This window comes from Doryrhamphus excisus, linkage group LG11 (genome assembly GCF_037039965.1).
Source record: "Doryrhamphus excisus strain RoL-2023G ecotype Guam linkage group LG11, RoL_Dexc_Guam_v1.1, whole genome shotgun sequence".
NCBI lineage: Eukaryota > Metazoa > Chordata > Actinopteri > Syngnathiformes > Syngnathidae > Doryrhamphus > Doryrhamphus excisus.
In genome coordinates, this window is record NC_136367.1 from 13,183,452 (window position 1) to 13,195,477 (window position 12,026).

At 36.6% G+C, this 12,026-nt stretch overlaps 2 protein-coding genes across 2 annotated transcripts; both read right to left on the minus strand.

Moving 5' to 3' along the window:
- Nucleotide 1: 1 nt before the first annotated feature.
- On the minus strand, nt 2–6,198 carry LOC144901271 (uncharacterized). The gene is made up of 11 exons (XM_078794688.1): nt 6,063–6,198; nt 4,307–4,357; nt 4,169–4,231; nt 3,201–3,269; nt 3,064–3,108; nt 2,945–2,983; nt 2,790–2,858; nt 2,648–2,722; nt 1,309–1,371; nt 293–349; nt 2–205 (listed from the first exon to the last, which is right to left on the minus strand). Exons 2-11 carry the CDS (start codon nt 4,307–4,309, stop codon nt 2–4), a joined length of 687 nt encoding a protein of 228 aa, XP_078650814.1. The 5' UTR covers nt 4,310–4,357; nt 6,063–6,198.
- Nucleotides 6,199–6,286: 88 nt separating this feature from the next.
- On the minus strand, nt 6,287–10,975 carry LOC144901272 (uncharacterized). The gene is made up of 10 exons (XM_078794689.1): nt 10,426–10,975; nt 9,876–9,931; nt 9,682–9,708; nt 9,517–9,585; nt 9,234–9,281; nt 8,178–8,315; nt 8,049–8,105; nt 7,554–7,622; nt 6,403–6,471; nt 6,287–6,337 (listed from the first exon to the last, which is right to left on the minus strand). Exons 1-10 carry the CDS (start codon nt 10,592–10,594, stop codon nt 6,287–6,289), a joined length of 753 nt encoding a protein of 250 aa, XP_078650815.1. The 5' UTR covers nt 10,595–10,975.
- Nucleotides 10,976–12,026: the final 1,051 nt, after the last annotated feature.

Sequence of the window (12,026 nt, forward strand, 5' to 3'; positions counted from 1 at the left end):
TTCAAAAACCTTGAGAGAGTAGAAACTCAACAACAACAAAAACAAAAAGAGGTGGGTGTTTCCTCCACCAGGAAACATCAGCTGCCTTCCAGTAAATAAAAACTGGAAGGTTCCGGAAATGCGATGTTGCACTCACTTTGGTCTTTGTAGCATCAGACAAACTGTCACTGCTTGCTGAAAGTTCTTTCTGAGCAGACATGTTCTCCTGCAACAAAAACCAGTTGATTTAACTTAATTTAACTTAATTATAATCTTAATGGCAGAACTTTATATATTTAGTTCATTTGTTAACCTCTGCACTGGCTTTGGAGGTCTTCTTCAGAAATCCGCTAAACAAACCTCCTTTTTCCTGTAGAAAACAACAAAACGTAAGTTATGATTGACATGTTGCCATGGTAACCACAGAATATGTTTTTTAATCCATCCATTTTCTGTACCACTTATCCTCACTAGGTCGTGGGGGCCTATCCCAGCTGACTGGGACTGGGAAATGTAACAGTTAGTGATTGTAAAAGTACCAGATGGAGGGGTAGGATTTAATAAGCTTTGCTTCTTCCTACTCCTTTTGGACATGTGGAACTGTGAACTGAATATGGGATGCACTCAATTGTAATCTGATGCATGTTCAAATGAAATAAAACCATTACCATTACCAATTACACGCTTGCTACTTAGAACCGACATCAATGTTAAACTTTATCATGATGGCTAAACTTTGCCCTTACATTTGGTATGAAACCAATAAGCAGAATTAAACCATCAGGATTCTTCCATGCTTTTTTGTCCTCCACGGTCCAAACCTGCTATAATCTTGTCATCCTGTCTATCGCCTCATTCCCAATAACATTTTCAGGCATGCTCGGAAACTCATCTTCTGAATTTAGTAGGAAAACAATCACTTTATCACACTTGACCTCTTATGTATTGCTTGCATATAAAACATGACATTTATGAAGCTGTCTGCTCCCAGCTGTCTTCAGGCAAGAGGTGGTGTGCACCCTGGACTGGTCGTCAGCCAATCACAGGGCGATGTTTTTTTTTAAATATCATTTTGTAAAGGATTTTTAATTCAATTATGTGAAAGCTCACTGTTTTCTTCAACAAATTGTGACCTCAGCCGTTGCTGAATGTAGCTTTGAGGCTTCCCCACCCCAGGCTAACCCCTGTGACCTACTGTACATCATCGACAAGAAACCTGCTAAATCACAGTCATGTTGACTCATGCAGTTTCAGGGTGGTGAGGGAAAGGAGGGCGGGGCAAAGGTAGGTGGGTGGATCCTACATGAAGTGTGTCATGAGGAGGCTCACCTTGGTCTCCGAAAGGCTGTCCGAGCTGGTGGACATATCTCGCCGTAGTGCCTCCTCCGAATCCTAAACGAACAACAAAATAAACAAATGAAACTTTTTAAGTAGGAGTTAAAGGGGAACTGCACTTTTTTTGGGAATTTCGCTCATCATTCACAATCCTTATATAAAACAAGAACATATTTCTTTCCCTTTTCTGTGCATTATAACAAAACGAGTTAATATGAGCTAGCTGACTACAGACGTCATTGGGACACACCTATTTCAACTATTTTAAACCTCTAACAATGTAGCATGGTTTGATATCCATGCTGTGATCCTGCATTAACACGTACACTGATGGTAATATGTAATAGTTGCAGTACTTTGCCCTATTTTGATGATTTAAAACACTACCCAAACTTCTTTCCTCTATGCATGAATACACATACTTATGCTAGTTCCATCAACAAAAACAGCAGAGACAAGACTTAGGATGTCCGCTCTCCTTGGGATGGCTGTGTCTTCCAGCACAAGACGTACAAGACGTACCAGCATCTTGTTGAGTCTTTGTCGCTAAATGGAGAGCTAGCTATCCACTCTTCCGTCTGAGAATGACGCTGAAAGTGGCGATAAGCGACATGTCGTGTTTGTCCACGAGATAAAAATATTTTTTCATGTTCGTTGCTACAATAATAAAATGGCTATAGCTTGGTTAATATACACAAGTCAGGTATGTAAATGGAACAGTTTTTTTTTGTTTTTTGTGAGGGCTTTAGTGTCAAAATAGGTATTTTGGTATTTCCCATGACACCTGTTGCTAGCAAGCTCGTTTTCTCGTGTTTTAATGCAAAAAAAGGGAAATAATGTTTCACATAACTATTATGAATCATGAGCAAAATACCCCAAAAACTGCAGTTCCCCTTTCAGCACAAGCAATAGCTACATTTTTAGCTTTATTTCCTAGCTTGTTATGCAATGTTGATATCTGATATATTTAATATTATATAAGAGTTAAAAGTCTACTACGTTAGCGGCTCCACCCATTGAGACAAAAGGACTGTATGACTGACAAAGGGGCTCACTCCGTTCATGGAATTGTTCTATGGAATAAACGCATCAAGGTGATGAAACCAATGCAAAGAGAGAACCTTTTTACTGCCTGTTTGGAGGTGAGAGGTGAGGAAAAACAAACGTGCATGCATATGGAAATATATTGACGCCACAAAATTATCGAGTTAATTTACTGTGACATTAATTAATTATTATTAATTAATTATTGCACACATGTTTGTTTTCTGAAGAAGAAATCTTGTCACGTTTTAATCTCACGAGAGCTTGTGAGAGATTGTGAATGCTTTACCTGCTCAGGCACGGCCTCTTTAGGAAGTTTGGGTGACCTTTTCCCAAGGATGGCACTGAAAAATCCTCCTTTTTCCTGCAAGAAAACAACAAATGTGACAAAGGTTGCTACTGATGATGGCTCAATAAGAAAAGAAGCTAACCTCAGAGGCGCCCTTGGAGCTCAAACTGTCGCTGCTGTCCGACAGATTGCCGCTCAAAGGTACCTGATCCTGAAAGACAACAGGTTGGATACAGAGACAGGAAGTACGTGTCACCAGTTGGTGGAGGGGCTGAAACATTCAAGCGGTATGGTCACCTCGTCTGCAGGTTTTTTCTTGAAAAGCCCTCCTTTTTCCTGGAATAAGAACATATCAATATCATTGTTTCAGTTCCAGGTAAATGGCTGACTCAAAAACGAAAAATACCATCATTCACCTTGTCATTGCGGGGTAATGACTCTGACTCGACACCCGAAATCTCCTGGAATATCAAAGTGAAGATTGGTTAGTGACACAAAATGCTCCCCAAAATACAATTTTTTACTCTGGAATTTGGAACAAAAGGTGACTCACCTGGGCTGGAGCTTCATCTGCTGCTTTGTTGGACTTTTTAAGGAAGCCGGAAAAGAAACCTCCTTTTTCCTTCACAATGATATCACACATGTTACATTTTCTGTGAGTTCATTATTCTGACAAAGAGATTTAAATCAGCTTTAATGGCTTCAAATATACTTTTATACTTTTTATATCCGTTTAAATCAGTGATTCTTAACCATTTGGTCGAGTGCCACCTATAGGGATGCAAAAAACTTTGAGTTTTGTGACTGCTTAGTAGGTTATCAACTGAAGACACCAGAGATAGGCTAGCTATGCTACTGTATGTTATCCATAAGACGCTCAGTTACAGTGCAGCTTCCGACCAGATGGGGGCGGTAATGTGTCAGTCGGTTGCTTAACAAGCTCACCGAAGATCAGAAGAGGACATTCAACTACACCCAGGAATGGAGAAGTTTTTAAAACGAAAAAAATTAAGACAAAAATGGTGCCAGTCCCCCCCTAAAAGACTACATTCCATAACTACAATCCTGACTTCATTATTGATTCATTTTATTGATTTTTTAGTATTCATAATTTTTTTTACTTTTTTATTAATAAGCCTGACTTTACATTTTTTCTTGCTTGATTTGTTCCATGAATTATTAGCAAAAGTTAAGATAAAATTAATAAATCTTTGTGATATCACATTTTATCATTATTCATTAAACTTTATTCAGGTTTTAGCTTGTTAGCTTGTTAAACTGTGAGTCGATTTGATTTATTATTGAAAACAAATTAATAAAATCAATTAAATCTATACAGTGTTAATATTTAACGGGCCCCAATCCACTCTGCACTGAAAAAAACGGGCCTCAACGTAAAAAAGGTTAAGAAGCCCTGCTTTAAATGGACCACTCAATCTGATAAGGTCATTGAGCATTTTAACACCGTCTGGATGATGCTACTGTAAGAAGTGCTAAAATCAAAACAAAACAAAGACCAACATGCGATTGTTCCGATGTTTTCTCGTCCTCTGACTGCTCGGACTCGCTGTCCGCTAGTCGGACCTGGCAAAAAGAAGCAACAATGAGCAAAAAGGTCTGACATTGATGAGAAGCAAAAGATCTGTTCCACACTGTTACCATCACTACTGGAGGTTTCTTGAAAATTCCGGCTAGACGACCACCAAAGTCCTGCAAAATAATGTTTATATTAGACAATTCATTAGGAACACCTGCATATTCAAACATGTTATATAACACACGCTATCCTGCATTTAAAATAACTTCCATCAATATTCATTCATTTTCTACCGCTTATCCTCACAAGGGTCGCGGGGGCGCTGGAGCCTATCCCAGCTGTCTTCGGGTGAGACACGGAGTACACCCTGGACTGGTGGCCAGCCAATCACAGGGCACATACTATAGACAAACAACCATTCAAACTAATGCATCAATATGTTTATGATTAATAAAAAATACTATTTTGTATTATTTATTTATTCAATGAAATATATGATATAATGTTAATGGTTTTATTTGATTTGAAAATGCATCGAGGTTACAAAGAAATAATTCACATACGTCCCCTCACACACACTTTCTGTTTCACATCTGTTGCAGTATATATATTCACTTCCTCTATTCCATATGCGCTTTTATTACTACATAGAAAAGTTATATGGTGACATAACAGTGTCAAAAACAGATTTTTTTTGCTCTATCCATGCCATTATGGATTATCCAAACTGAAGTACATTGCAGTACATTTAGCGAGTGAAGATTGCTTTTAGAGTTATCAGCCCATATCTCCACACAATAAGTTAGATATGGTAAAACCAAAGAGCAATAAAGAGTCATTGATATACAAGTGAACAGTTTTGGTCCCAGTATTGACCCCTGGGGTACTCCAGTCCCCCCCCACACATATACATATATATATATATATACATATATATATATATATATATATATATATATATACATACATACATATATATATATATATATATATATATATATATATATACATATATATATATATATATACACACATATATATATATACATTCACACACACACACATATATACATACACATATAGATATATACATATATATACACATACACATATAGATATATATATATATATACATATATACATATATAGTACATATATACATACATACATATATATACATATATACACATATATACACATATATACATATATATACACATATATACATATATACACATATATATATATACATACATATATACACATATATATATACATACATACATATATATATATACATACATATATACATATATATACATACATATATATACACATATATATACATACATATACACATATATATACATACATATATATACATACATATATATATACATACATACATATACATACATATATATATACATACATATACATACATATACATACACATACATATATACATACATATATATATACATATATACACATATACATATACATATATACACATATATATATATACATATATATACATACATTTATATATATACATATATATACACACACACATATATTAATATATATATATATATATACACACATACACAAATAATAATGTTCATAATAAATTAAATAATATATATATATATATTAATAAAATAAATTCATTAATTTAAAGAACATTTACTATATTTGACTCACGCTGCAGTTTCAAGTTATAAAAATAAAAATGAATAAATTACAAAGAATTAAACCAAATAAAATTAAAACAACTATATTCTCTATTATATTGAATACAATACAAAATTAAAATGATCTAATATTTAATTAGATATAGAAAAGCAAAGACAAGATGTAGTCTTAATGTCTTACCTGTTTCGCTTCTGCACTTTTTTCTTGTTTGACTTTATCAGATGACGTCTCTAATGTCGCCTCATCCTTGTTGGGATCGGGAACGACCTCGCATCCTCCTCCTCCACTCCCAGCCTTTTCGATAAAAGCAGCAGATTAATTCAGATTAATTCAGGAATGTGAACTAATAATATATATATATTATTAAACATTATGTGAATGTGACGACGTAATCAAGCTGTGCCTCAGACCTTTGGTGTGGACTTGAGGTGCTTCATCATTCCCTTCAGGCCACCCTGTCAAGCACACATATGTCACACACCTGACAAACACACACACACACACACACTAATGTACCAACCGGTTTGCTGGCAGGAACCTGTTTGGTCTCTGTGTCGTCACCTCTGTCCTGGTCCTCAGTCACATGACTCTGCAGCAAACACATCAGCACAAAGTGACTCACTGCATCTTTACCGTGTCTATGTGTGTGTTTGTGTTTCATGCATGACCACACAAACACACACACACACCTCTTCCATACTCCCAAAAACCCGTTTATCCACAGAGTTCATCTTTGTCTCACTTTACTTGCTCTCTAAGGAGTGGCGTTTCATTGTTGCTCCACAGCCTAACATGGCTGCAACTCAAAGCTATTATTATTATTAATATATTAAGTCACATTAGTATCACATCATGATTGCTTTTATCATATCTGGTTGATGGCTCAGCGTTGTCATTTGGTCATTCATGTGATTATTCAAATATCAGGAAAAGAACAGCAATCAGTCGATACACGGGCATCTTGTATCTTAGCCTGACCTTTTCACGTCACCTGCTTTCCCCAAATCTACCAAACAAATCAAAAGGGATCATGTGATTGTTAGGAAACGTGGTCATTTTAGCATTTAGTTTTGTACAAATTACTTTTACGCTGTACATTGTTCATTTGATGTCATCTGTTTATTATCCACATTATTATTTATGATTACACGGGAGCCAGGCAACGACATTTCGTTGGCAATTTCACTGCTGTGTTATTGTGCAATGACAATAAAGAAAGTCTATGTCTATGTCTATTTAGACCTCAGCTACCTCCAGTATCTGGGCTCAAATTTCAGGCAATATCAATAGGGTTCTTGCATCTACCAACAAACAATAATCCCTGAATGTATGATGAAGGTCAGATGTGATATTGTACCAGTAGAGAAGCCTCAATAAACAATTGCGACTGCCTTAGAGATGACATGAAACCGAACGTAAGACTAGACATCAGTTAAAGTCAATATGATTCTAACTTTGGCACCAAAAAAAAAAGGAAATTGTGACGTGACATTGATGTAACTAGCGTTTGACTTCTTTGAATGGAAATCACTGATAGCACTCACTGATTGTGCCCTCAAACAGCCTTCAAAATCAATAGGGTTCTTGTACTAATGTCAGCGGGGGACAATGCCGCATGTCACATATTCACACGCTGAGCTTGTTCACTTGAATGTCGGCCATATTGCTTACCACAAATGATGGCTGTTTGTTTTTCTGGCTTTGTCGAAACATCCCCGTCAGGCCCGAATGATGATGAGTCTAGACAGTCGACAAGGGGAGACGTTAAAAAATTGTCAAACACGAAAAAAATATTCTTTCATTTTCTACCGCTTTTCCTCACAAGGGTTGCGGGGGTGCTGGAGCCTATCCCAGCTGTCTTCGGGCAAGAGGCGGGGTACACCCTGGACTGGTCGCCAGCCAATCACAGGGCACATACATACAAACAACCATTCACACTCACATTCATACCTTGGAGTGGCCATTTAACCTAGCATGTTTTTGGAATGTGGGAGGAAACCGGAATACCCGGAGAAAACCCACGCATGCACTGGGATAACATGCAAACCCCACACAGAGATGGTGGAATTGAACCCTGTTCTCCTAGCTGTGATGCCCGCGAGCTAACCAGTAGACCACCGTGCAGCCCCGAAAAAAATATGTTAAGTGAAAAGTAGGAGTCACAACCTCCTTGTTGTCTTGCCCATCTTTGGAGACATCTGATTGGGCGCTTCCGGCTGAGTTCTGAAAAACAGAAGAAGAAATAACAATTGACGTTGCACAAAAACACAAAAAAAATCTAAAATGATGGCGTACTTTCTTTTCAACGGAGGACTCGCTATGGTGATGACGCTGGCGGGTGGGACGGTTCCTCTTTTCTGTCAGTCTCGGCGTTGGTACAGGAATTTCTGGCTTTTTCTCCTTCCTGTCACTTTGTATCACATTTGCATTGGTCTGAAATGAATAAAAGACAACTTTATTACAGTAATGTTCATGGAAATGGTTAAACAATACATTCAACTATCATGGGACAGTTGGTCCTTTGTTGAACATCAATTCCAATAACCAAACCACTAGCACGGATATATGAAATATATATATTTTTCCCCCCTCATTGTGGAATGTTTGCAGAGAATTTGGCGATACACCTTCCTCTGAAACAGTGAGAAAAGGAGCGCTTGATTTGCTCAGCCTAATCCACCGACAATGTTAATGTTACCGGATGTATCAGTATGTCATAATTCCTCACATTGGTCCAATAATTAAAAACAATGCAATGTGCATGCCAGGCCAGCAGGTGGCAATGACACTTTGTAATGCACTTCACATCCAAAATTGTATTTTTCACTATTTTCATCAAATTTGGCAAATTTAGCGTGGGTTTTAAAAGCACACTTTGATGAAGAAGCTCAAAAGCGCCACCATTTTAGGTTTGATGACATAAATTGAACATAAATTGAACATAAATCTAGGCTAAAAACGTATTTATTCAGACTGGCTTTTAATGCACTGTAATGATTTTATACACTTTTTTGCCATTTTTAGCGTTCCAACAGAATCAATTACAGTGATGTTTGTGTTATGGAACACATTGTAACTACACAATACGTACCCGGAACACTGGGTTCAACGCATCCGGTCAGCCTATTTTTCCGCAGTAACATGTTAGGGCACATGTCTTTGTTTCATTAATTATTTTACTTTTTTTTGGTCATAAGACATCACTCATAAAATAACCTCTCGCTATATTACATACACAAAGTACGGTTATTGACCATTTAAAAGAATAATACACAGCAAAACTCCATTTTGAATCTGTCTTCAGTTCAAAATGGCTGCCAAGGTGAACACATACCATCATTGTCGTCATACCTCTTTGTCTGTTGCTATTCTTTTCATATATTGTGTTTGGCTCAGTTCCTGTGGCACAAAAAGCACATTTAGCAACATTAAACTAATTCAGGTTAGCTAAATAGCAAAAAAAAAACATCTCATGCTAAGGAAGTGTCCTTGTTTTTTGTTTTTTTTTAGAGGGGCTATGCTCTCCAATGCTGCCCTCTGGTGGTTCGGAGTGCAGCAAGCGCTTGCTAGCTTTATTTGATTGGAAAAGACAACAACTTTAATTAAGAATAATTAGCATTATACTCAGACGTACCGAGCGTGTAGGTCGTGGTGGCACAACGGGGGTGGGCTTGTCCAAATTCTCGGTTGTGGTTCTTTGTATCTGTCACCAAAATAAGTGCTTATTTTATTCAATAAAAACAGATATAGTGTATTCCGCATGCAAATACACGGTTGCGGGCAGATTTGTAAAGTTTACCTCAGGAGGCTTAGGAGGCACTTTAGGCTGTGAAGACCCAGAAAACAACATTATTAAACATATGTTATGCATTTTTTTAACCTAAAGTAATTATTATTTAATTTAAAACAAGTAGTAATAATTATTTTTAATAATATAATAAATGGAAAATTAAAAAAAATAATAAAAATGAGTAATAATTATTTATGTCTTACTGGTTTGACCTTCTTTTTGGGTTCTGGCACCATCCTGCATGACTCCATCCTGCTGCCTGAAGAGGCAAACGTTTCTTGTCGCCTGTAAACGAATTTTAAAGCTACTTTCACATGCATGTGAATGGTGCAAGGGCATGAACACATTTTGCATTTAAACCCCCACACACGCCAGCAAAGGTTGAGAATGCTAAGCAGAGTGAGATGTCGTCTGAAATTGACTTCTTTAGTACATCTGCGACCCGGAAGTGTTTCATAATAACAACAAAACAAGCTTTTTTTTAGTCAAAAACAGACATTTCTTCAATTATTACATGTTTCAAATACAAGCAGTGAAGAGATTCATTGCCATAAAGTACACTTATTTATTTACAACTAAGCAATTCAGTACCCAAGTGTTGATAATGAAGTGCAATCATGCTGAAGATAGAACAAGTGAACGCAAGCCGACTGACAGCAGCTTTTTTAAAGAAAACGATCATTTCCGAGCATCTAAATTGATTTTAATCTTGTGTGGTTAATGGCAGCGTTGCGTTGAAAAGGAGCCACTCACCGATAAGCGACGATTTCCGGAGATGTTCCTCCTTCACTTGTGATCCAAAAACACCCAAGTGACGGCTGACAACTTTTCTGAGTTCACCACACCCCGCACATCTGTAGCCAGGAGGCGTTAAAGGACTACCTGAAGAGGTGGGAAATCGGAGTTTTTGCCATCGCCTCATAGGAAACAACTTTTCCCCATGATAACACCAGTTTATTACTATACATTTAATTTGTTTTGCAATGTGACCATCATGATGGGATTGGTCATAATCTTTTGTACACTTTCAATGATCGATTTATAAGCCAATTCTACTTCTGGTTATGCAATAATTTGTCTAATATAGCTAATTTTATTTGCAATAAAACAAAACGTATATTCATTATGTTATCAGTAGTGCATTTATGTTGACATTTGGTGAAATACCTAAAAAAAACAGACAACAATATGTGAAAATGGGCGATCACCAGTCTAGATATCTGGATATTGTATATGGATTACCTCAAGGTTCAGTACTAGGTCCAAAATTATTTAATCTTTATTGTTGTATTGTTTTTAATTACCTTGTACTTCGGTACGTGACAAATATAAATAAAAAAAAAATAATAAAAATTTAAAAATAAAAATATGTAAAAAATAAATAAAATAAAATAAAGCTTAAAAAATCATATCATAACAACATAACATGGAGTGGAGTGGGACAGGACGACACAAATATTAGCAACACTAGCTGAGCTATGTGAGCATCGAGTCGGGGGAGGAGGAAATATCTTACAATAGGATGTCAAAAAACACAAAAAAACAACTTAAATTATATTTGGAAAGCAGGAAGTAAACAAATGCACTCAATTGTAATCTGATGCATGTTCAAATGAAATTAAACCATTACCAATAATTTTTCCATTGCGTTATAGTTCATCCACTCTTTTGTTCTACCTTCAAGTATGTTTACACTATGTATGTTTATACAGTGTGTGCACATTCTCTTGTTCTACCTTTATGTATTCTTTTCTATTAATAAAAAAACTATTTAAAATAAAATAAAAATGACATTGAAAATTATACATAAAACAGATTTAGTCTGATAGATCTGTTATGGAAGATGTTGACATTTTCTCCATGCAGACATGATTACACTCTGCATGTTCTAGCATGCTCTGCCTCCCCTCGGTCTTATCTAAGATCCTCTATTGTGCAAAGATGTGTGCATACAGAAGCCTGCCAAGTGTCTTGATAGAATATGTTTCAACTCCAGTATGTGCCTTTTCCTTCTTCTGTTTGTCTCACAGCGTGTGTTGTGTTGTGTTTTTCACACACACACACACACACACACACACACACACACACACACACACACACACACACAGAGCGGCTTCGGTGTTGAGTTGCATCCCAAAGGACAGGTATAGCAACACAAACCGCAAGATGCTGGCAAGTGGTGGGAAAATAAGCTAAAAATAATGCTAAATATTCATGACAATGAATGTTAGCGCAGCCTCAACAACATGCAGGCCTCAACTTGTCTGGAAAAAAAAAATCTGACAGGCTCCACCCACACACTCACACTCAGGTGTACCTTAAATCAAACACGCCCGAAGCATGAAAAACGATCA

Excerpts from the sequence above, each read along its gene's own strand:
- LOC144901272 (XM_078794689.1), bottom strand. The coding sequence starts at position 10,594 with ATGAGGCGATGGCAAAAACTCCGATTTCCCACCTCTTCAGGTAGTCCT. Across the intron at positions 8,316-9,233 it reads GAATAGCAACAGACAAAGAG|ACCAATGCAAATGTGATACA; the intron begins GTATGACGACAA and ends TATTCATTTCAG. Across the intron at positions 6,338-6,402 it reads AGGTTCCTGCCAGCAAACCG|GGTGGCCTGAAGGGAATGAT; the intron begins GTTGGTACATTA and ends TGTGCTTGACAG.
- LOC144901271 (XM_078794688.1), bottom strand. Across the intron at positions 2,859-2,944 it reads AGAAAAAACCTGCAGACGAG|GATCAGGTACCTTTGAGCGG; the intron begins GTGACCATACCG and ends GTTGTCTTTCAG. Across the intron at positions 206-292 it reads CCTCCAAAGCCAGTGCAGAG|GAGAACATGTCTGCTCAGAA; the intron begins GTTAACAAATGA and ends TTTTTGTTGCAG.